At 49.4% G+C, this 24,700-nt stretch overlaps 3 protein-coding genes across 6 annotated transcripts in view; 2 read left to right on the top strand and 1 right to left on the bottom strand.

Annotated features, from left to right (window-relative positions):
* Positions 1-24,700, top strand: part of NUP85 (nucleoporin 85) — a 246,140-nt gene that overhangs the window by 64,751 nt on the left and 156,689 nt on the right. The window lies entirely within an intron of this gene.
* Positions 5,425-13,444, top strand: OTOP3 (otopetrin 3). The gene is made up of 6 exons (XM_080389598.1): positions 5,425-5,831; positions 6,908-7,044; positions 7,771-7,829; positions 8,419-8,561; positions 8,912-9,843; positions 10,566-13,444. Exons 1-6 carry the CDS (start codon positions 5,441-5,443, stop codon positions 10,734-10,736), a joined length of 1,833 nt encoding a protein of 610 aa, XP_080245724.1. The 5' UTR covers positions 5,425-5,440; the 3' UTR covers positions 10,737-13,444.
* Positions 13,577-24,700, bottom strand: part of HID1 (HID1 domain containing) — a 31,854-nt gene continuing 20,730 nt past the window's right edge. For 2 of the 3 annotated variants that reach the window (XM_080389457.1, XM_080389459.1), the window contains exons 11-20: positions 24,500-24,651; positions 23,129-23,207; positions 22,301-22,465; positions 20,924-21,151; positions 20,284-20,417; positions 18,493-18,540; positions 17,161-17,241; positions 16,692-16,783; positions 16,205-16,363; positions 13,577-15,747 (exon numbers count right to left, since the gene is read on the bottom strand). In XM_080389457.1, coding sequence (XP_080245583.1) covers positions 15,684-15,747; positions 16,205-16,363; positions 16,692-16,783; positions 17,161-17,241; positions 18,493-18,540; positions 20,284-20,417; positions 20,924-21,151; positions 22,301-22,465; positions 23,129-23,207; positions 24,500-24,651 — 1,202 coding nt within the window. In that variant the 3' untranslated portion in view covers positions 13,577-15,683. The remainder of the gene's footprint in view (positions 15,748-16,204; positions 16,364-16,691; positions 16,784-17,160; positions 17,242-18,492; positions 18,541-20,283; positions 20,418-20,923; positions 21,152-22,300; positions 22,466-23,128; positions 23,208-24,499; positions 24,652-24,700) is intronic. The other variant, XM_080389458.1, reaches the window with a different exon arrangement.

Genomic DNA, 24,700 nt, shown 5'->3' with positions numbered 1-24,700 from the left:
AGGCTGCGTGGCTCTTCTGCCCTCCAGCCACGTGCATGGATCTTGGGGGAGGCAGCAGACAGGGAAACGGCCAGCAGCGAACCCCATCTATATATCTGAGAAAGGGGACAGAGGGAAAGTGAGCACCCACAAGTCCAAAAAGTGAAACCGCCCCAAAATCCAAAACCCCAAACCCTAAGAAACTCAACTGTAAACATGGGCCCTGCTGAGGCTCAGGGATTGCCTACGAGAAGGTCTCAGCTCATGGCCAGTTCCTGTGCAAAGGGGTGACCTCCAAGGCTGACGGAGAATCAGCCAAAAGTCTCTGGGCAACCCCTCGGTGCAGCCAGCATCCCAGGCACGTCACCCCAAGCCAGGTGCACCCCCGGAGCAGGTGCTGCCTCACCCTACTTACACAGATCTATGTCCTTCCTGGGACTCCGTGGTGCCAGGCACCACAGCTGACTGATGCTGGCTGCTCCATCACTGCCCCCTGCACTATGGACCCGGGACACCTCCTCACAGCTCAGTCAGAGGGGCATGTCGCTCCCTGACGGAGAGTTTTATGAAAGGGGAGAACATCTCAAGCGCAGAGTACCTGAGTAACACAAAGGGGTCACACTCGGTCCTTTGTACGCGGCCTCATGACAGATCCCTGAAGAAAAGCACTGCCGTTAGCTCCATCTTCCACACCTGGAAGGAGGGAAACTGAGGCACGGGAGCTGGGTGAACAGAGAGCCTGTGTCAGAGCAGAGAATGAGGCTGAGCCCTGGGGCCACCAGCAGCATCCTGCTGGTGCCTCAATTATGGAGCAGAGATCAGATTTGCCTTAGGAGATGGGCAACAGGGACAACTATGTGCCTCGGGGTGACTCTTTAAACAGCAGCTGCTGCAAATGAAGAGCTACAGGAAAGCAAAGGGCTGCCCTGGGGCTCTCACATCTTGCCAGGCCCTTCCAGTCTCACTTGCTTTGATACAAAAGCCACCTTGGCCTCCCAGGGATCTGAGCACCTACTGGGAGAACTGGACCCCACCAATAAAAAAAAAATATATAAAAAAATCACTCCTCAAGGGATGCCAGGGTTAAATGCCCAGCTCTGGCCGAGCTCAGGGAGCACCAGCCCCAGAACTCAAGCTGCTGTGTGAGTGCCAAAAAGGGCCAGATTCAGACCCTGGCCTGAGGCACGTGGTACTGGATCCAACAAGGGAGGGCAGCAAGAAGGGGAAGAGACAAAGAGCAGGAGATCAGAAACCACTGCTCAAATAAAAGCAGGGAAGTTCATAGCCAAGGCCAGAACTGAGTCATCATCCTGCTACCAGTGTTTCACATCGCTTCCTCGGCTTCTGAAGGATCTGTTATTTGAGAATGAGTCTTGTTTTATTAGGGGAAAAAAAAAAAAAAAAAAAAAAAGCTTTTTATCTGGGTGATTTGCTCGGAGGTATGTCACGGGCAGGGGAGGAATCCAGGTTAATCTGTCAGTGCAGCAGCTGGGAAGTGGGTGCATTGAGGCCACAAGGCTGGAGATGAGGGACAGGTTGCAGCAAGGTGCAGCCCGCGAGCAGGACCAGCTCCGGGATGTGCTGGGAGCCAGGGCTGGAGATGGGGGCAGAAAAGGCATTTCCCAGGGAGCGAGGCAGTAGGCCTTACCGGCAAGGAGCAACCCAACGGCGGCAGGAGGTCAAAGCAGCCTGCACCGAGGGAAGCAAAGCCAGCACGTCACCTGCAGATCCCACCTGCTCCGGCAGCAAGGGATGGAGCCGGGGTGGTGCAGCCGGGCTCACCTCACCCGTGCTGGCCGAGGCTGCTTTCCGCAGCCACCACTACAGGTGCTCACCCACCAGCCCCACGGGAGACGTCACGGCGCGGTTATCGATGGAGAAGGAAGGGTGTGGGCCAGCCGGGGAGTTGCAAGGCGTGCAGCGTTCCTCAGGCGGCCTTTGGGCAAACACGGCGGCTGGGCATGAACCTCCTTCCTCCCCGGGTCCTGTTTACAGATCCGCCTGGCCCAGCCTGGCTGTTATTACTGCTAAGTGCACAGATAACGTCATTAATAAGCACACTGCTGATAGCGGAGGGGCAAACGTCCCTTCTACCATTTAGCAGCTTTCTCCCAGCCTCTGAGTAAAGGCAGCTTCTCCAGGGCAGAAAAGGGCAGTGATTTATGCGATCGATCCAGTTAGTCCAACTCATCCCCTCCCTTCCCGCCCCTTTCCTGCACACTTGCTTACTTAATGACTTGGTTAAACTTGTGTCAATATGTTCAAGTTAAACAGCTACTCTTCTTCAACATAAAGACCGAATTAGGAGGATTAACCACTCTCCCAAGGCTTTATGGCTCCTCTGGGTTCAACCTCAGCTCCAAAGCCAGGAGAGGGCCAGTCAGGCTAGGAAGGATGCCTCCTCTTTGCACCCCAGATGCGCAGTCCTATTGGCAAAATCACTGGGGCACAACGGGCCCCAACATTTTATTTCAGGCCCCCATCTTTAAAGGAAAAACCTCCAGTTTCACCCAAACTTCTTTTCCCCAGGACACAGTCAGAGTCCCAGCCTCCGTTTCCCAGTTCTGCACGGTCACTCCAATTGAGGACCACTGCACCGAAAATCAGCCAGGTTGGTTAACGTTTTGCATGGAAATCATTGGTTTTGTTCAACAGCTCTCGAGAGCCCAGTTCCCTGCTAAGCTCTAGAATCAGCTTGGAGAAGAGCCAGGCGCCCAAAGGAGAGCCCAATTGCACTCAGGGGATCCCAGAGCATCAAAGCAAGGACGCGGTCATCCAAGCGGGCTGGAGATGCTGACGATTTGGGGGAAGGCAGAACAAAGCTAGCCATGGGTACACGTGAAAACCTGCCCAGATCAAAGCTTCCAGGCGCCACCACAGCAGGGCGAGGGTTTGCTCAGACATTAAACGTGACTGTTTTGCTGGCAGACATTAAATGCAACGGCTGCAGCAGCACACACACCGGGTGTTCTCACCCAGGAGCAATGGGGCCCTTTCACTCTTGTTTCCTGTCCCTTTCGTCATATCCCCAAGGCACGATAACCTGTGCTCCCCTACCCGCTCCTACCCCTAATCAGCTTCTTGGGAAGTGTTTCATGGCTTCAAACTCCCAAATCACATGTTTGCCAGCTGCTGGAAGTTCATCTCGGGACACACAAGCAACTCCTCTCCTTCCACGGAGGTCCGTCCTCTCCTGATGGATCTCCTAGGCTCACCAACTCAGCCAGGAATGCCAAATCCCCATAGCTAGCCACAAAATGAGGGGGATCAGCTCACCACAGAGACCCAACAGAGAAATCAGTTTGCCCTGCAACAGGGGTGGGAAGAGGAACAGCACAGCTTGGACCTGAAGCATCCTCAGTGCCGCGTGGCTGAGGCTGTGGTGTTTGCACATGGGGGCCCAGCTCTGAAGTCAGCATTAATAGGTTGTATCCATCATCCCCAAAAGAAGCAACCTTTCTGCCAGCAGCACATCAAATTGCTGTCATCCCTGCACTGAGGCTGGACTGTGAGTTTTGCCTTTTGCATCAGTTTGGGTATCTGCGCCGTGGATAAAGGTACGAAACAATGGTATGCTTGAGAAAAAAATAATTATCTTAGGATCTACCTAAAAAAAAAAGGGAAAGGGGGAGTCAAGTGGATTTTAGCCAAAGCAGTGTGGCTAAGCACTCCCAGCACAAGTCTATGCCAGGAGATTAGCTCTACACTCGCCCGAGCCCTGGCACACATTAGTCACCGCAGCTTGTGGTTTTACCAGTTGGCACATCCTGTGCCGAGGCCACCGACATGGGGCAACCCAGCAGGTGTAGAAAGGAGCCGAACCCCATTGGCTGCCCTTGGCAGAGCCAAGAGCTTCTGACTGAGTAATTAATGTAATGACAATAATAGACCCAAAGTAAACAAGGTAGGGGAAAAAAAAAAATAAAAATCAATGGGCTGGGAGCAGAGGCCGCATTCAGCTGGGAGCAGTCCTGACGGCTTCTGCCTACACCTTGGTCCATTGGAGAGACTCACATGCATCCCGGCGGCCCTCCAGCCAGCGGTTTTAACATCAGCTGTATCCCAGGCTGTGCCGGCGGCTGCTCCCACCCAGCAGGCAGGAGACTGCAGGGAGGTAAGGGCTGGGGCTCGGCTGCTCCCTGCTCCAGGGGTCGGGGACACGGGTACCTCCCAGTGCAGCCCGGGGTGGGGGGGGGGTCCATCCGAGCCGTCTGATTTCACAGCCTCTCCCCTCCCTCCCTGGACCCCAAAGCAGAGGAGCTACAGCCCTAGGAGAGGAGAAGGCGTTTGCTCCTGCACTACTAAGTTAGGAGAGTTCTGGAGCCAAATGGGGAAGAGTTTAGGATCAACCTCCCCTAACAGAAGTGCACCGAGTCCCCAGAGACCCAAGGGAGACAGAGCACCTCAGTGCACATGCAAAAGCGGGGAAACACTGAATTTCAACCCTTTGGCAAACAACTACATGTAATTCCCGCTCACCCACAAACACATCTCGGGGGGGGGGGGGGGGGCTGCTTTCGCTCCAGCCACCCCCCCCGCCACAGCCAGAGTCACTCCCTGGAGCGAAAGCCCCTTTCCAAACGCACATTCATAGAGATGCTGATCATGCCCGATCGCTGTGTTACGAGCAAGATTTCTTTCTCATGGCCAATACGGTCCTACCAAGATTTTTCCAAAAGCTAGATGGAAAAGCTCCCAGGCTCCATCTACCTGGGTCAATCTTTCGAACTCCTCTGCATCCTGTGCTCACAGCTCTGTGCTACAAGTAGAAAAAGAAAGAAAACCAGATATTAGCTTTGCCCCAGCCTCAGCCTGCTTGGGCAGGAGGTTGGTCTTTTCCCAGCAGCTTAGACCAAATCTTACAGATCCTCTTTTTATTCTCTCCAGCTCCGCCACAGTTTGTGTGACCCACACAAGGAGTGTGGCATAACTCTCACAGCCCAAAAACACAAAGAAGAGGCTGGACCCAGCAACCAAAATCAAGCAGCTCTGAATTTTAGAGCAGGTCTGAGCTCGCTCTGTATTTCCACCCAAACCTTACAGCAACAAAGGGCAAGGAGGGGACTTGAATCCAGGGCTGTACGCAGAGGAGGTGTGAAAGGTGAGGATGGGAACTGTTTGGGCATCTCTGGTGCCCACAGCTCCAAGTACTGGTGGGGCAGGGCAGAGACATCAAATACCCATTTTAACATAGGTGTCTCTGGCCAGCTTTTGGCAAAATGGCTTTTTCCTCAGTGCCCTGCAACGACTCTGTCTGCCAGGAAATTTGTAATGCCTAAACTGGGCTAAACACTAATCTCTTTTCCCCCTTCACCCAGCTTCTGGGGAGGGAAGGGAGGTCGCCACACAAGTGGCTTTTACAGCAGAGCACACAACCTCTCATCTCCATATATCTGCCACCACCTTTCCTACTTTAAACCTCTTTATTCAACGCAACAGGTGACCTCCAGGCAGATGAGCCATGTCGGACAACAGAGTCTCAAGGCAAAAATCCTGCCATCACTGCAAGAGCAGGTCAGCGTCAACCCCCCCAGACACCTCCACAATCCACTACGAGAAGTTCTGGCTGTACCGTCACTGCTCGTCAGTGCAGCAGAGGGACAGGCAAGCTCAGAAAGCTGGGCAGCTCTTCTCAGGGCTGCTGGCCATGAACGTGGTGTTTCTGGGCAGCGCCTTCATCAGCAGTATGATTTTCAACCACGTGGCCATCACACTGGCGGACGTCTGGATCCTGCTCTCCATCCTCAAGGTCTTGTGCCTGTGCTGGATTATCTACTACCTGCTGGGCACCAGTCGGCAACCGCACGCGGTGCTGTACCGGGATTCCCATGCTGGGCCGATTTGGATTAGGGGTAAGTTCTTCCTTTATTTATCTTCTCCTGCCTTTTCCTTTCTTCTCAGTACTTGGAAGATAAAGAAATTCTTCCCCCACTACTAAAGGAGCTAGGAGCCATAGAAGATGGCTCCATTGGGAAGCTCCCAGCGCCCTGTCAGCTTGTGGTGTGATGCTGGGGGAGACACGAGCACAGTGGATGCCACAGAGAAGGACCAGAGCAGCCAGGACAGTCTTGAACTTGGCTTCCCTTCAGCCTCCAGACCAGCTTTGCTGTGGTCCCTTCCCAAAGCAGAACTCAGGCATCTCCCACCTGCAGCCCAGCAAATGAGCACAGGTGGAAAGGTTTTAGGCACAGCCACTCTGCAACGTGAGATTTGCCCACATTTACCCTCCAAGGGTGTCAGCAGCCCCATGCCACCATTATCCCTGTTTAACATCACAGTGGCCTTGTTTCCAGGGGAAGATTCCTGCCCAGTGAGTCACACCCCAGTGACACCCAGGCTTTCTTGGGAGATATCCCATCAGTAGTTGCTCCACTTTGAGAAGTGTCATTTCACAAAGCAGCCCAGGTCTGTTATGGAGTTTTTAATTAGCACACAGTCTTGTTAACTAAGCATGGAAAAGGGAGGAAAGCTGCAAGGTACAGGAGCATCTAAAGCTGCAGAGAGGTGTCCAAGGCAAAGGACAGAAACAATCAAAGGGTCATAACTTCTGCAGACTGGTGCTGCCAAAAGCCTTAGCAGAGCTGCATTCATCCCGCAGTTTCTCTGCAAGGCAGAAACCATCACCGGCCATTTCTGTGCAATCTGGGGTAGCAGAGCTAAGGTAAAGACCAAAACCCTGTTCCCACCTTGTATCCAAGTACAAAAAAATACCTTGCGTTGTCTCAACACCTTAAACAAGCCAAAGCACACAACCAGGTTCAGGGATCAGGCTCCCCTTTGTCCCCTTATCTCAAAATCATGAAACTTCCAGGCAGAAAAGCCTCCAGCTCCACCCAGATCCACGATGCACAAGGTCTCCAGTCCCCAGCCAGGCTCAGATGCTCCACCGGCATGTCTTTATTTACTGGTGCTTTTGCTGTTTGCCCAGGGTCAGTGCTGCTGTTTGGCAGTTTCAGCATCCTCCTGAACGTGTTTCAGATTGGCTACAGCGCAATTCTCATCCAGTGCAAATCCGGAGTGGAAATAGTGTTCCCCACCATTGAAATCCTTTTTATCTGCACCCAGGTACTGCACCTTACCCTTCTGGAAGCTTGCTTATTCTCTCTGCCCCATTCCCAAGAGTCCAAGGGGTGGAAAGTGGGTGCACATGAGGCACTCTCATGAGTATTAAAAGGCACTAAAGCATCACATGTCATTTTAACTACCACCCACACCGCTCATATGCCAGACAGAGACAAAGTAGTAAGATTAGAAAGAAATCGCTCTGGCAATACCTGCTGTACTGTAGGATCCAGAGGAGTTTATTTTGAAGCCAAGTAGGGCGAGAGGAGATGAAATTTCAGATTTTGCCAGGGGTGTCTTTGCGCACCAGTCTGAGACCCAGCCCCTCTCTCCATTTGCACATCCCCTAACAAAATCCTTTGTGCGCGAAGCTCTCTCACACCCTTTGCAACTTGTTACTCTCGTACCAACCCTCTTCTTTGCAGACCCAAAGCCATATTTGAGAAGTGAAAGTAGTTCCCATCTCAGAAGCAAATACCCACATACATACAAGACAGAGAAAAGCAGATCTAGGTCTGCGTTACGGGCAGGCACCCACACGCTGCTGTCACCTAAGGATGCCAGCACACGCCGAGATGCGGGTGCACACATGTCCCTGTGCCTCTTGCATGGCAGCAGGTTTACTCCCACTCGGGCATGTACCTTCTTGCCTGCCAGTCCCTTTCCTCCAGGCATGTAGCAGGCTGCCAGCGTCACCCCACTCACAGTGCTGTCGTTATTGATTTGCAGGCCTTTTTTCTGTGGCATCACTCTAAGGACTGCATCCAAGTCCAGCACAACTTCACCAGGTACAGAGAGGGGGAAGCAACTCCCTTGTGCTCCTCTAAAGAAACTCTTCTGTCTGTTTATGATCTCGTTATTCCTGCTAGAACTGTCTTCATCTGCTGTCACACAGACTCTCTATATTCTGCATCACACAAGAGCCAAGCTAGGACTTGACCAGACCCATCCTCCTCCCACTGACCTGGGCTCACCAGCTCCCTTCGGTTTTCATTTGTGCCTTGGATTGCTGCAAAGCTTGCTGCTCCTTCCTAACCCCAAACACCTTCCTGCTGCATGGCTCGGGGACCAGCTTGCTAACTGGAGGGTGAGGGGGGGGTGGCCTCCCCATTCCCATCACTGGGAGATGTCTCAGGCTTCCCTCCCCTAAGTGAGGGACATTGCCTGCCCTGCTCCTTTGCAAACAGCCAGACAGGAAGGTAACTCAGCTGTGTTTGTGTGTGCGAAGTCACGCACCGATGCCCATATGCAGAACAGGCACAAATAGACTGTATTTGCATGCATTTGTGCATGGGTAAGTGAGAAGCAAATGGCAGCACCACGTGGCAGGTGGACACAATCTCCACAGGCAACACACTGACCTTTCTCTTCTCCCAGGTGCGGGCTGATGCTGACCATAGCCACTAACCTCCTCCTCTGGCTCTTGGCCGTGACCAACGACACCATTCACATGGAGATAGAGTCTCAGCTGCGAGAGGTGGAGCAGCGATTTGCAGGCAAGGCTCCTTTTCCACATCTGTGTTTCTATCAGGCTGACATAGACGACTTCTAGGGAGACAGCGGCTCTTGATCTCAGGGACTCGGGTATCACAACCGGTTCCCCAAATGCTGCAACTTCCCTGTTGGTGGAAGCTGTCTCGAGATGGGCTGCAAGTGGAGAAAACCTTCAAGGGGGGGGAGAAAACATTTGCTAAACCCTGTTACTCTGAATCCTCACAGCCTTGAGCACAGAGTAGTAATCACTTAACTTCCTATTGATCCTTGTTTCTGAGATACGGAATTGTCGCTGCATGCAAGAAACTCCCAGAGACAGCCATGAAATCCAGGCCATCTCCCTCTTAATTGTTGCCTTCCTCTTCTCATGCTCCAGGCAACGAGACTGCCTCATGCACATGCCCAAACACAACCATCTGCAAAATCTTCCAGAAGGGCTACATCCTGCTCTACCCCTTCAACACTGAGTTCTGCCTCGTCTGCTGCTCCGTGCTGTACGTCATGTGGAAGAACGTGGGGAGACGCATCAGCCACCACCACGTCCCTCACAGCAAGCCCAAGTTCAAGCTCCAGGGGGTGGTTTTCGGGCCATTGCTGGGCGCCACTGCTGTAATCATCGGGATCTGCGTCTTCATGATGTACCAGATCCAGGCCACCGGCTCAGCCCCCAACCGCCAGGTCTTCGTGATGTATTATTCTTACTACATTGCGCTCCTGCCCCTGATGAGTGTGGGCGCAGTGATTGGGACAATCATCCACGCCTTGGAAAAAAGGGAGCTGGACACGCTGAAGAACCCAACCCGCAGCCTGGATGTGATTCTGTTGATGGGGGCAGCCCTTGGCCAAATTGGCATGTCCTACTTCTCCATTGTTGCCCTTGTGGCCACTGACCCCAGGGACCTGTTGAACAGCCTCATCCTGTCCTATTCTGTCCTCCTCATCTTTCAGAACATCACCCAAAATGTCTTCATCATCGATGGGCTTCACCGGCAGCCCTCTGTGGCAGCAGCTGAGACCAGACACCCAGAGCATGCTGGGCAGCACGCAGTGCCTTCAGAGCCACCTCATGAAGAGGACACCATGACAAGCAGCCAACGGAGGCACACAGAGGTGTCTCCCGGCAAAGAGGAAGAAATGAAAGAAGAGCAGAATCATGAAGCCTACAACCAGAGACGAGTGAGCATGCTGGAGCTGGGACAGGAGATCCGGAAAGCTTCGCTGTCCTATATCCATAGCTACTCCCACCTGAGCTGGAAGAGAAGAGCATTAAGGGAGATCTCGTTCTTCTTAGTTTTGTGCAACATCATAGTAAGTATTGCGCGCTCTGCTGTATCGCAGCTTGGCTGAGCCATGACAACCTGCCATACAGACATGCTCCCCGTGTCTCTCTCTTGGGCTGCTAATTCCAGACAACTCTTGCCCAACAAGTTTCTAGTGAGGCAAGTCAAGATTATTTTTGCTATTAATACCCCACTCTCTCAACTATAAGGTCTCCCTTTTAACCTTAGAGTCAAATACGGCTAGGCTTTCTGGGTGCAGGAAGGAGACAGCCAATAAATCCATAGACGCCAAAATTTTAGCCTCTGGAAAAGTTAAACTCATTAAGGGTGTTTCAGGAGGTAGGTGGAGAAACCAGCAGGGAGTCTGTGTAAACGTGAGTCTCCAGAATTGAAACTCACCCGATAAAAGTACACTGTGCTCCAGGATCTTGAATCAACGTGGATCTTCACTGCAGCCTTAATCCAGGGAAAACAAACTGGCCAAGGAAACAGTGAAATCCTGTAGAAAAATTAAGCCAGCTGGAGCAGAAAAGGCTTATCATTAGGTTTCCAGGAATTCAGCAGGATGTGACTTACAGCAAGGAGTCAGCCACTTAACTAGGGGATTTTCCTTCTCTTCCCTGGCAGGGAGACTCCCCCGATACTCCTGAAATATTCCTACAACAGCTTGAGCCAGTGCTGAGATTAGAGTGCAGGTAGGAGACAGTGTCATCCTCTGACTTCTGCTCTTTTTTCCTTACACCTCTTAAGCTGTGGGTCATGCCCACATTTGGGGCTCACCCCGTCTTCGAGAATGGACTGGAAAAGTCATTTTACGGCTACTCCACCTGGTTTGCCATCGTGAACTTTGGCCTCCCACTGGGTGTGTTCTACCGAATGCACTCCGTCGGGGGACTCCTGGAGGTCTACATCACAGCCTGAACAGAGCTGACTCCCCACCCCAGCCTCTGGGGTGAAACAATGACGCTGAACAAAGATGCAGTAAGCAGTGGATATGCACACGGAAGCTTTTGAGCTTTTTCCCTCTGGCTTCTGCTTTGACTTCTCCTTGCACAACATGTCTGTGAGTTTCAGAAGAAAAAGAGGTTGGTTTATCCATTTTTTTCTCCATAGAGAACAGACTCACAGCCCATAAACAAACTGCCTTACTGCTCTAAGGAAGCATGCATGCTGGTACTTAACAGGAGTCTGCCAGTGGATGCTGTACGGTCGAAAGCGGGACTTTACCAGCTCCTATTCAAATCTTCCAGATAAAAGAATGCAAGAGCAGCCATCAACAACAGCAACAAAGACTGATCTACACTCTACAGCGCTTCAAATATCCAGAGTCGAGGACCACCAGCCCGCCACCCTCCACCACAGAAGAAACCTATCAGTACCAGCTGCACCAGAAGCAGATACAGCCACAGTCATTCAGAAATGAACCAAACGTACACTTTGTATGTCTAATTTTTCAAAGAGATGTTGGTAGCTACTTTGATGGCCAGAACAGGAACTATTTCCGTTTGCTCCTGGTGCTGACATCTGGCACACCAACTTGTGCGAGTCCCACAGGACCCAGCCCCATTTAGTGCCCAGCTCTTGCAGCTCTCAGTACCGAAGGGCACGACAGGTCTTTGGACCCGCACCAGTTCAGTGCGGATTTCCCCACTATCAAAACTAGATAGATATAAGGCATTATCTTGCCTTAACCGACAATAAACGCTATTTTTCCTCACAGGCACTCACAGAGCCCCAAGTGAGAAACACTAGAGAAATACTATGGCCAATCTTTACTTGATGCTACCCGTGCACGATGTTATTACCAGCGTGCACTAGCAAAGGCCTCACCCTTGCAGGCAGAGCTCGTTCAGGAAAGAGCTACTGCCAAATCCACTGCGGATCCCTCCCTACCCCAACACTCCGATCCTCCCTGCTGCTTTGCACATCCACAAACATTTTGCAAGGTGCACTGTGCATCAGGAACACACCTGCACAGCACAGTGCCTGATCAAAGACCCGTTAGCACCTTTCCATAGGAGACGCTTGCTTTGAAAGCACACGGGAGAGCAAAGGGGCTTGCGACTATGGGTCCCAAAACCAGAGCCTGATGAATGGAAATAAAGAGATTGAAATCTCACATGTATCTTGTGAAATCTCTGGGTCTGCCCTGCACTCCAAGACCAGACTCAACGTCAACTGACACTGACCGTTCTTGCATTCAGAGGTTATATGAGATTGAAGGGCAGGCCCTGTTTTACTATCAATCAAAATCTTTCATGACTCTTAACCATGGCCAAAGTGGCACGGTACAAAACCCACCCACGTTATTGTTTCTTTTCTCTATAAATCAATCTCAGAAGCAGTGTGGGTTTAGGATCAGGGCCTATTTAGGGGTGGTTTTTTTGTGATTCCCTAGAAAAGCAAAATCTCTAAGACAGTAACAGTGATGAGAGCCAGGAACTCCTGACCCCGCACATCCCACTCCCCTCCGGATTCAGCACTCAGGCAACACTACCACCTTTCTGTGAAACTGTAAGTGAGAATGATCGCACGAGCATGAACTTTGCCCAATAAGTGTTTTTCCTTAGGCCTGTGTCAACAGAAATATGTCATGAGAAATAACAGCTGGATAAATTAGGCTTCAATAAAGTTAATTATTATTCTCATGTCACCATTTGTACCAAGGGATCTACAGGAGATAGATGCCAAGGCCTGGCCCTTTCAAATGATAAACATGATCTCAAACCTTCTTCCCAGTTACTGACAGTCTGGAGGCAAGCAATGATGTACTTCATGGGCAAACCTATGTCCTGGATTTTATCTCAGTGTAACAGATAAAACTGTTTATGTTACTGAGCCTCCACTGAGAAAATTACTTTGGAGGTCTCCCACTGAAATATAAATACTGAGTCCTGTAGGTACTATGTACAAGTATGGGCTGAAAAAGAAGTTGGTTTGCGATTTCTTGCTGGCAATCAGATGGACTACCTGAACACGTGATCAGAAGAAAACAAGAATGAAGCCCACCAGCTCCAACTCTTACCCGCAGACACCCTAGATCAGGTAAGTGGTCAAGGTCCTCTACGTCCTTTCCTAACACAACCCAGTTCTAACACAGCAGAAGGTAAGAAATCCCACAACAGGCAACAGCAAAAGCACTCTTCCAGGCCAAAGAGAAGTGTAGGGTCCAAGGTTTCAGCCCTTTCACTTAAGCAGGTTCTACCTCTGGACTGATTTGTGTCTACGCCCAGGAGGGCTAAAACCATGAACACACAGTTTGCATGCAATTAAAACTGCCTTCAGCTCCTTTCCAAGGCTGACAGCGGGGCTAGGCACAGTCATCTAAAAACCTAGCGAGAAGCAAGCTAGCTGTGACTCCTGGATCCAACACAGCCATGACATGACTCTTAACCTGCTCCACCATTTTTTGTCACCTGCCACCCACAAGCACTTCCAGAGCCCTCCCAGGCCCAGGGTGCCCATTTCATGGGTCTCAAATGCATAAAGGTTTTAGTGCACAGTCCAAAGTCAGGAAACTTGATCCTGTTTGATCTAGTTCCTTTTTTGTACCCTTTGAGGCAGCTCCCTTTGATGATGAAGTGGCCAAAACCACAAAGTTCAGGTTCATTTTCAGGAGTCTTATCTTCATTTCTGATTACAAAAAGCAAAAATACAGACTGCACAAGAAGCCAGCACATGGTCTCCTAGTAGCACAAAACACCCCAGCATAAGACAAACAAGATTATAAACCTCTCTCTGGGAAAAAGTAAGCAACCAACTACATGTTTCAGATAATCTTTATCTTTCTCTCTGTAAGTAAGCAAATAGTTTACAGTGCAAGTTGATTTCCACAGAACAAAGATCAGACTCCAAACACCAAGAAACAAACAAAAAGGTTTCCAGAGGAACTCACAAAGAAACAAAGCAGAAAAGAGAGGACAGAAGAGATTGTGAGAACCAGCAGATCCACGGGAGGCAAGAGGCAAGCACATGGGACACAGGATGCCCCGTTCCAGCTGGGAGCTGCAAGTGCCATACAATCAGAGGCTGGCCCCACCAAGTCACATTCTTACATATGAGAGATTCCAAGTAAAACAGAGACCTCACCCTGTTCACATCTGAGCAGAGATGGGGTCAGGATGGGAGTAGTGCTAGATGGCAAAGTGGGTTGGAGATGGGAGGTGGGTGGGGGAGTAACTTCTCTCTCTTTCATACATTTCCTATCCTTCAGAAAACCATTCAGGTTTTATTTCAGCTTTCTACTGGCCTGGGACTACAGTCCACTAAGGAGGAAACCACCTACTATAAGCCAGCAGGAGCCAGCAGTACACTAGAGCAGCACTCTCTAGGAGAGGATGGTCATGTTGCTATCACTCTAGCTTCAAAATTTAGGCAAGGGTTACAAGACACAGAAGTGTGTGCCATACCTGTCCCCCTACTTTAAGGTGTGAGGACCAGTTTCCATGGAGATGTCACTGGTTCTAAGCTGTGGCAAGCAGCTCACAGCCAGTGATCCTCCCAGGAGCCTGAACATCAGAGCACCAAGGACTAAACTTTGGTGGAGAGGGAAAGGTCTCAGTTCATGACAGGAGCCCTCACATTTCATTGCCTGCAGACCACACAGGTCTAAGACAGCAGCTCCTCCCAGCATAATATAAAATTTGACTCAAACCCCAGGATGTGTCTGCCTACCAATGTGCAACCCCAGGCTGCTGAACCAAGCCAGCAACAGTGGGTCTCCCACCAATTTAATTCCGGATTCCTAGACTGCACATGCTTGGGACCCAATACATTCAAGATCTGCTTAGTCGCTAGCAAAATGCTCTGAAGAACTGAACTTTGCCTCAGCACTCTCCGCTCCCTACTGACATGGACATGCTCTTCCTCCTACAACTTCCAAATTCCTCCAGCTTCCCTGAGTGCCTCCCTCAATCCCCTGCCTTAGACAGTAGTGTGCAAAAGACCCTTCCACTCCCTGCACTGCATCAGCCTGCCAGGCAAAGACAGAAGGATATGGTTCCTTTCAAACCCAAGTGACACTGTCCTTTCAGTCAACGGGAGAAGACTTTTAACAGTCACGTCTCTTCTCCTTGTTCTCACTGAGCCAGTCCCTTCCTCCCTGTGCGCTCACGTGGCTTAAGCAGGGCTTTCCAAAGTGACACACACCGCACTGCAACAGCCCACCATGAAAGACAAGCTGCTGGGCCTGGAAGCCAAGGAAAAGCTTCTCATGCCACACTAAAGCACTGGCTACTACAAAACTTCTTAAGCAGCTTTCCAGGAAAGGAGTAGAGAGAGTCAGAACCGAGACACCAATTTTTCCTTCAGCACCTTCTCCCATCATTTGGATGGGAAAGACTTCCCTACCAATATGCAACTGAGACACCAGGGAGACACCTGCAGCCAGAAGGGATGCCCTGGAAACTTTATGGAGCCACAGGAAAGTAACTGCAGTTTCCAAACCCCATCTCCTGCAGGAATAGCAGCTTCTCCCTTGCACTCAATTTACAGCTAGATCTTTTCAATTAAATGTTGACTCTGACCAGGACAAGGACAAGGTCAGATTGGTTTCCAAACCACATCCAGGAGCAAAAGAGTAACAGAAGAGCTAAGGACAGTCTGATTTCTAGTGCAACCACAACAATGGACAATCCCTTAGACATCTTTCACTCAAGGTTCATGGTGAAGGGTAAGGGAAAAGAAGTGAGCTGGGGGGAGGGATGTCCAAGCAGGTCCCAATTAAAGCTTTAAATGACAGGGAGGTAAATGAAGTGATTGTCCTTTTGGTCTCTCAGCTGGATGTGAAATGCAGGAATAGCTGTGATGAAGCAGCACACAGCAGTCCTTAGATCCAGTGTATTTCTCTCAGTAGAGGTAAGTGCTCTCTTAGACCCGTTGAATTTCAAACAGCTTCACATCTGTGTCATACCAGATAGGAGGATCCACATTCCTGAGAGAGAAAGACAAGAGCCACTTTACTTTCTGTGGCCAGGTACACAGAACTCTGATCTCCCAGCCAAGATTACAGGAGCTGACTACACAGAACAACTTCCAACTTTGCAAAAGAGGAAATCACTGGCTGAGAGACTACGCACATTAAAGAGATGACAGTACCTACAACAACCCACAAAGCCACAGCTTTGCATGAAATCCCCTCTAGGCAGCTTTTCTATTCCCTGCTGCTGCCAGTTCCCAAACAAGCAGTACTCCCAGAATAACTCCCTTCACGTCACCTGCTCGAAGTTTTGGAGCAGCTGATTCATCCTAGTCTCTTCCAAGGGAACACCATCTTTCTATCCTGTAAATATGACACAACCCAGAGCTGGCCAAGTGCATGCAATTCTCTCTACAGCCGCCCCCTGCAAAGTCTGGAAAAGACCAAGTAAGATCACACCTAGCTGGTTTACCTCAAGTAAATAACTCCCCACATGTAGGTCCGGAACCACATGGCAGTGCCCGAGTTAGCCTGGTACTTGCGAATGAGGATGGGGTGAGGTACAGGTAGCAGCCCCACCAGTGTGCCATGCTGCAAGAACTTGAGGATCTCCGATTCATCAGTGAGACCCCTGCAAAGAGACAGATCAGGAACATCCTTAGCATGTCACACAGTCACCCCCAAAACTGCTGCAGCACAAAGTACCAGTCTAAAACAGACACAGAGCTGGCAACCACAGCCACCAAGAACACATGTACTCTCCACTGTAAAAAGAGTGGAGAAGGGATCAGACAGACACGAAGCTTGGCAAGGAAAGTAGCATCACCTCTGCTGAGACTGTGGCGCTTTCAATTATACTTTACAAGGTTTCGCCTGCAGGCCCTCCCAATTCAAACTCTGCCAACCTCACAGAACTCTTCACACACTGCACAGCCCTTTCCCTCCACAAATGTACTTACTTGTCAATGCAGATCTTCTCCACCTGAGGGACCAGCACCTGTAAGAGCCGCATGATTGTCTGCAGAGGAAGCTTTGACTTCCAAGACATCACCTGTAAGTCAAAAAGCCCACAGGGCCTTAGGAGTTTTTCTACAATTATCTCCACTATATCTACAACAAACGAGGTTTATAAAGTGTCACAAAGGTGGTGGAGGAACTGAGTGCACAACAGCAACACAATAAATCCTGGAGCACTAGAATTATGAGCCACTCAATGAAGCTAGCAGGGCATTGGTTTAAAACAGGTAAAACAAAATACTTCTTTGCAGATGGCAGTAAGTTTCTGGAGCTTTGACCATACGTCAAATACATTTCCTATGAGGAAATGCTCTTCTAGGGGAGTCTCTGCTGGCACAGGAAAGGTGTGTGTGGCATTTCTGCCACAACTCTTTGCCTCATTACTTATTTTCTCTGTCCAGATTCTCTTACCCAGTCAGGAGTTGGGGCCCACTGTCCACTGGAGGATGCACTAGAGAGACGCCTTCGATCCCGTCGGGGATGTGATGCCTCCTATCAATAAGGATTATTTTAAAAAAACACAAAAAAAACAAACAAAAGCAAGTCACACAAGAACAAGAAATACAACTCATTTTCTGCTGACTCTCCCCGCAGCTTTTCCAGAGCACTGCTGGGAAAGACAGCTCAGCCTGTCCCTAGAACAGACAAAAGCCACCAGACATTCATTCACTGAAACCATATGCTTTGACCCACTGAGTAGCAATATTTGATGGAGTTAAGCTGTAGGACCACGCAGCAAGGTCACAACTCCAGTCACCACTACTGACACACTGTTGGAACAATCCACAGCAGGAGAGTTAAAATGGGACCGATAAAAAGACTGTTTAGGCATGCTGCTTTCTTTTAATATGACGATTAAACAGCTAAAGGCTTTTCAGACCTCTGTGTACTATCTCTAGGAATTTTGGTGTCCATCCTAGAATATCTTAAACAGCGTTTTTCCAAGGGTAGGGTCTCAGAAACTCTTACCTAACAATCCCTTCCCCTTCAGGAATAACACACTCAAACCCCCAAATACAAACACCATCACTAGACACTTTTTTAAAAGCTCTGGTCAAAAGTCAAAGGCCCAGTTCTCTCTTATTATTCTCACCATCACTCTGTTTTCATTTCTCTTATACAGAAGACACTAGCAGCATCCCAGCTTTCCATATTCATGGCGGGAAGGAAAGAAATAACCCTTTAAAATCATTATCAATCTCTGCACAAGGTAAAAATGGAAAGGCTTTTTCCTTTTGCAATGCACCCTGACCATTCATTACTACAGCCTAGAGCTGACTTTTCTACGAAACAAATGGGAAGAGCACTTCCTTCCAGCAGCCACCCTGCACCTCTGCATCCATGGCTTCATTCACACGTCACCTTCGCAACTAGAAACAGCAGGCTCGGGGCAGAGCTGTGCTGCAATCCACTGGAAGCTGACAGTGCTATACCAGTACTTTTCTGACTGGGGAACAGCTCAAGCCAGCTGCTGGACACAGTGATGTAATGACCCGTGATTATGTTTCACGGGCTGCTGGAAGAAGAAAAATCTTCCTTCTGCAAGTTCTCAGCCAAGATCTCACTTAATGACAACATAATTGTGTGCTTAAGACATCTTGCTGACCAGGGGCCTTCATTTGGTACCAGGAAAGGCCAGGAAGGGTAAGTAAAACTGGCTCTGGGATATTTGGGAATTCCGTTCATTCCAGTTCATTAAAAATCTGAACAGCAATATTATTTTGCTATGTTTGCAGGTACAACCTTATCGTTCAGCCTGTTCTGCTTCAGTGCCGTGTCCTCATCAAGCTTCTAAAAATAAAATTCATAAAAACATAAAGAACTCCGATTTCCTTCAGATGACCCCACCCTCTTCCTCTTTTCTCCTCACTCTCCCACAGCCCTTGCCCCCCCTTCACAGCGGCCATCCAAATGCTGGCAGCCAGCTGACACATTTATGGAAGGTACAATGGAATTACACCGAAACATGGAGACTGTTGAACATTTTATGAGACACTTTTGAGACGTTTATGACTGATAAGGGGAGAACATTTCAACAGATAAAGGAAGGAAATTACATCAGTCGTAAGGGTGGGTATCCTAAAGTTTATCCAGCATCTCTTATTAATTTATCTCAGCTCAGTAGGTTGGACACATGTTGGAGCACAGAACAAAGACAATGTTCAGATAGTATGAAACACCACAGCCCCTGGAGACAGAGGTGTGCTACCTGAAGTGCCATGTAACAGGAGTGATGATTCTCCCCAGAGCATGTCCCACACCCGCTGCTTCACTGCCCTCCACCTCCTGGTTCCTTCTTGGCCACCAGCCCACAAATGTTCAGATATGTAAATAGCACTGCTGGAGCCAGGCAGGGCAGCTACTGGGCAACTGTCTGTCTGAGACTAAAGGCCCACATGTGCTCACACGCAAGCAGAACGGATCAGGACATAAGGGTAGAATGTAGGAGTCTTCAGCCTGCTCTGCTAGATTGCAGCACCTTTGCAAACACCCCCTCTTGGGACCCTGATTCTACAGTACTGTCCCAGCCAAAAGCATGTCGACAGCAAAACAGACCAAAAGATTCTTGTAGCACCACTGGTCCATAGCAGCCCATGATAAAATGCACCATCCCCAGCCCAGCTCATCTCCTCCTGCCCAGTTTGCTCTGCACCCAGTGAGAGCTGGTGCATCAATTTGGCCATCCCAGAGAAAACTAAGAGGTGAAAAGCTGGGAAAGTTATGCCTTCCACCCCACGGCAGCCATGCCTCCCGTGTGCAAGTGGATGCAACGTTCTCACTGAAACTCACCGGACATCAAATGCTCAGGCAGAGCATGAGGTAGCACTAGGTGTATAAATGTGGACTTGCTGAAGGAGGAGAGGACATGCAGGGCAGCCCTCAGTTTCCTACAAGACAGCCTAGAGGTTTTTGATACTGGCCAGGAAAGGACATGAACTGAGGAGTTGACAGAGAGGAATAAAAGGCTACTGCTCCGCTGAAACTGGAAGAGAGCGGTTTAATAGCTCTTGATGAGGAAAATTAGCAAATATCAGAAGGCTGACATTGCCACCAGAGCCTAGGAGATCAGCACAGCCTTGATTCACAGACCACAAAGCCTCCATCTTGTCTACATGGCACCACTCTGAGGACACTGTTCACAACACCAGCCAGCCAGAAGATTCTGGTAGAGCTTTCCATCCCAGAAAGAAGGGTGAGGAAAAAGAAGCAGCAGTCAGAACCCCAGTCAAAAGCCTCCAGATCAGGAACACATCCCTTTGCAATTATGCACTTGCTGCTCAGTTGCTTCCACCGTGGAGAAAGATCACTCCTTTACTGTCCTAGCTCTTGTGTCACTAGCACAAACATGAAACACCCAAGATGATGCAAGAGTACTTTTGAACCATGGTGTTTTCCAGTGCAGTGCATGTGGGCATACTGCCTCTAATATGATGCCTTTCTTCAGTGGCCCAACCAGGTCTCTCCTTCTAAGTCCCCCTTTTGGTTCATTTCACAACCTAGACCTTCCCTACACACCAGAGTATCTGCCCTTACCCCACTCCAGGGCTCCCCATCACTGACAGCAGAGGGTGGGGTACCCTCTGGTGGAAGCTGTGAAGGCTCAGGCTCCAGTGAACGCATGGTCCCATCCTCCGACACCTGTGACTTCTCCGTGAGCTTGTCAATGCCTGTGTTCAAAAGGGGCAAGACACAAAAACACCTCAAAACCACAAGTGATTTAAATACTCTCAAAAGCAGGGGATTCTTCTCTGCCCTACCATGCAGAGACACCCTATACATCTGCTGACATCTGAAACGCTCTCCTTTCAACAGGTAAAGCAAGATCTAGCCTTGATTTCACCACCCCAAAGGAGTTTGTTTGCCTCTAGGAAAACACCCCCTGGTGCAAGAGAAACACAGGTTCACACTGATATAATTAAACTGAGGCAAAACATCAAGATTAGGACAAATGGCCACGTGGACACTAAGCCTGAGACAAGAGAAACTCAAGACAGTTTACTTCAACTTGTGATCAGCTTGGGCAAACTGATCTGAAACTGAGACTGAAAGGCAGTAAGTCATTTGGAGATGTAAACTCTTAATCTCTTCCACACCCAGTGAAAGGGTGAGTCCACACAGTATCTCACAGAGAAAACAAACCTCTCTCCTGTTACAAAGGTAAACTAAAGCTCACCTGGTGTAGCCACCAAACTCGTCTTTAGTGTCCCTGGTTCAGCAGGGGCAGCAGGACGTGACCCTTCCATGGAGACCCCATCCTGGGAGTTAGTGCGAGAAATAGGCTCAGGAGTTTTCTTCTTACGCTGCAGACCTTTCTGGATGGACTGCGAGTCTGTGGGTAAGTTGGCGAGCTGGTGAAATACATTCCGCTTGCGGATAACAGCGTAGACCAAGTTTGAGTTCCCTGGGAATCACAGCAACAAAATGAGGAGAAGACTCAAAGAGCTCCGTCAATACAGCACAGCTCACTGGGCACATGAAGCGTGACTGTGGAGACCCCACGAGCTCAGAGAACCATGCTTCCACCCATAAAGGCAATGGCACAAGAAAAAATTGCAGAACGATATAGTCTTATCCATTACAAAGCAGTGCAGGACATTCAGTGAAATCCTTCCTAGGCTAGAAGGCCGACAAGAAACGGCTTAGAAACTGACATTCAAACAACGGAGAAGAAAAAGAACAGTTTAAACCACATACTAGCACCTATATGGAAGAAAAGGTTGTTAGCCAAGATTCAACATTTCTCCATCTCCAAAAGACTTCACAAAACAAACCGGAGGCATTCCATTTGAGGAGAAACAGGCTTGAAATACCAGAGCCAAAACATTCGAATTCTTACTGTCTGCAAGGTGGCAGAGAACAGAATTAAATCATCCTCTAACATAAAACACAAGTCACAGCCACAAAGGCTGGTTGAGGATCTGGCAACCACCACTTGCAAGGTTTCCATTAGGGAAGCAGAATGGCCACTCCCGATTTGCACTTTTAAAGCAAATAAGTTTTGAGCGGGTTAAGGGGCCTTTGAGCCCCTTAAAGGTAAAAGACTAAAAGACTATCATGCTTTTAAGAGGGAAAGCGTAAGGCATTTCCCGGAAAGGCAGCAAGTGCCAAACTTGGTTTGGATGAGGCTGTTTGGTCTTCAGCTCCAGTGACCTGCCACAGCAGAATTGGGAGGCACTTTTAAACACTTAATGAGATGGAAATTCTACTGTCCTCCCACCTACATTGCTGAGCAATATGAGCCGTTTCACAGCAGCATCCAGCCAGGCACAACTTCAGTGTTACACACACTTTCCTTACTTCTTCTCCTCTGCCCACCTCATCTTTTGGTCTGCAGAAGGCTGAGGCTATGCTAATTAGCTGCCATCTCATTTTGCTCTAACCCAATCTGTCTGGGTCAGGAGCCAACACTGATTACCTACTAACTTGTCTATCTTTGGCAAGTCTCCATGTAACTTATTTCTACACTTCTCCCCTTCTCTCATCTGAGCTTTCATCTCATGTTCTCTTGGACTAAACAAATGCAAACCAACTAAATACAGCAGTCTCTTACCATCAAACTGGTACTGAATTATGTTGTTGAAAACTTCCAGCAAGAAGAAAACAAGATGGTGATTCTGGACAGCGGAGAACAGGAACCAGGTGGTGGAAAAAGCCTCCAGGAGATGCAGTAACTTGTTAGCAGCCACCATGGAGAGAGATTTCAGGTACGGAGACACTGTGGAAGGCAAAGAAATTAGAACTGAAGAAAGAACCAAGGTTTATTTATTCACATAAGTACACCACTAAAAATGTTGCTCTTACCACCTTCTCACCCTGCACCTCTGGGAAAGCCTCATGGAATAGATAAGCCCAACAGGGTCCCACAGAAACACTTGCAAATATAAAAGTGAAACTGAGAAATTGCCTAGTAAAAGCAGGCATTTCTGCCTTTGGAGAGTCTTGCGTAGTTTTATACTAGTAACATCATCTCTGGTGTGCCTCCTGAAAAGCTCACACAACTGGAGCCACCTGGACACTCACTAAGCCCAAGGGACGCCACTGCGGGAAGGTGGCACTCCCTGCTGGAAAGGAACAGCACTACCAACCACCCTCAGCGGGCCTTCTGGCAAATGCCCTTCTGCCACCCCAGAGGGGCTCTAGGGACTCTGCCATCCCACCCTCTGCCCCACCTGACTGAGCCCAGGCAATAACCCCGCAGGCAGGTCTGATCTGCAGCTGGCACCTCCAGCTCCAGACTCGAAAGGATCAGTTTCCAGCAGCAGCCACTGACACTGGTCCGTCTTAAGGGGCACAAGTAGGAGCGCAGGGAGAGGGGAGGAAGAGCAGCCAGAGCTGTCGCCTCTGTGGGCTGTGATTCCACGCCATGCACAGTGCTTACCGTTCACAACGATGGTGAGCAGGCAGTCAAAGAGAGGCTGCAGCCGCTGGTGCCCGCTAGTTATGATCTTGTGAAAGACCTACGGTAAGGAAGGAGTTCTTGAGCAAGGTAGTACCGTACTGAAAGCACCCTCTCAACCAAAACCAGTGCCACCCCCACAGTAATCGCTTCCTGACACCATTCCTTCCTAGGCAGGGCCCTGCACACTCCACAATTACACAGGTGGGGAAGGCTGCTCTCACTGTAGAGTTGAGCTCCAGGAGTACAAGCTTTCATTTACAAGGAATCCTTTGGGGACACGATTAGGGTTCTACAACACTACAAACAGAAACTGACTGTGAGCTGTTCCAAAACGCACAGGCAACCTGAGACAAAAATAAACCGCCAAGAAATAAGAAACATCTTCACCTCCATTGATTTTGACTCTGAACCCTAACAATAGCTGCTTGAAATGCCACAAAACTAATCATTTCACATTTGATTTTAGTGCAAACTTCTAATTCAAATGTTTGTCCTATTTTTCTTAGCTATACCCTCAGACACAGGAAGATTCAACTGCCTCACAACCAGTTCAGACATTCCCAATCTTGGCCTTCCCACCTCTAACTGGCATGCCTGTAGAGAAAGCCTGCAGCACAATGAAAATACAGGGATGATCCAAGATTAATGGAATGTAACAGCAAAACACAGTGTCAAGAATAGTTCTGGTGGGCACATTTCTTCCTACTCCTTCTAATGGGAATCTCCATTTGGAGGTTTATCAGAAGCTGCTGAGAGATTCTCCTCTGGTAAACTAGCAGTAACATGACAGGAGGGTACCACCTGAGGCTGGTACTGCAAAACACACAGCTGTTTGTAGGCAGCATCATGGCCCTCGGCACTACAGACTGAAAGGTGAATGAAACCTTGCAGCAACCCAAAGCTGAAGGGTTGAGCTTGGTATCACTGTTGCTCCCATTCTGACAGAAGTGTCCCACACAGTTCTGGTTACCTGGGACAGAGCCAGCAATGCAGTCAGACCTCCTGCCTTCCCCACCTGCAATCAAGTCTGATAGAGGCCATGCACCCATCCCACTCAAGCCAGTCCCAGAGTCCTTTAGACACCAGTCCAGCATCATCCAGGATCCTGTTCTTTAGGATCACCTCATGTAGATGGAATTGCATCTCATACACATGCGCCCTACCAGACACATCACCTCATGTTAACAGTGTACAAAGACCCCACCGGTGCTTGGATGCATCCCATGCACTTTCTAGCTACTCAGTGGGGCTGAGTAGGAAGGACAAGTATATTGAAGGAGGACAATTATTTGTGGAGGTATGAAACAGGAGTTAGGAGAGACAGAAAAGAACTGCTGGAGCTATACTCACTATGATGAGTAGATCTGCATGTGTCCCCGTGAAGACAGGGATGTCCATAGGCACTCGTACAGAATACGGCTTGTTGAGTCGAACCCCAAAGTTACGCTCCCCACTGAGAAGCAGGAGGATAAAGACCCCAATGTGCATCAAGCCCACTCGCGCTGCAGGAAAAAAAAAAAGACAACAACAAAACCCACAAAAAAACCTCAC

The sequence above is a fragment of the Falco punctatus genome (genome assembly GCF_963210335.1).
Source record: "Falco punctatus genome assembly, chromosome: 1".
Classification (NCBI taxonomy): domain Eukaryota; kingdom Metazoa; phylum Chordata; class Aves; order Falconiformes; family Falconidae; genus Falco; species Falco punctatus.
This window is presented reverse-complemented; position numbering and strand designations above follow the sequence as displayed.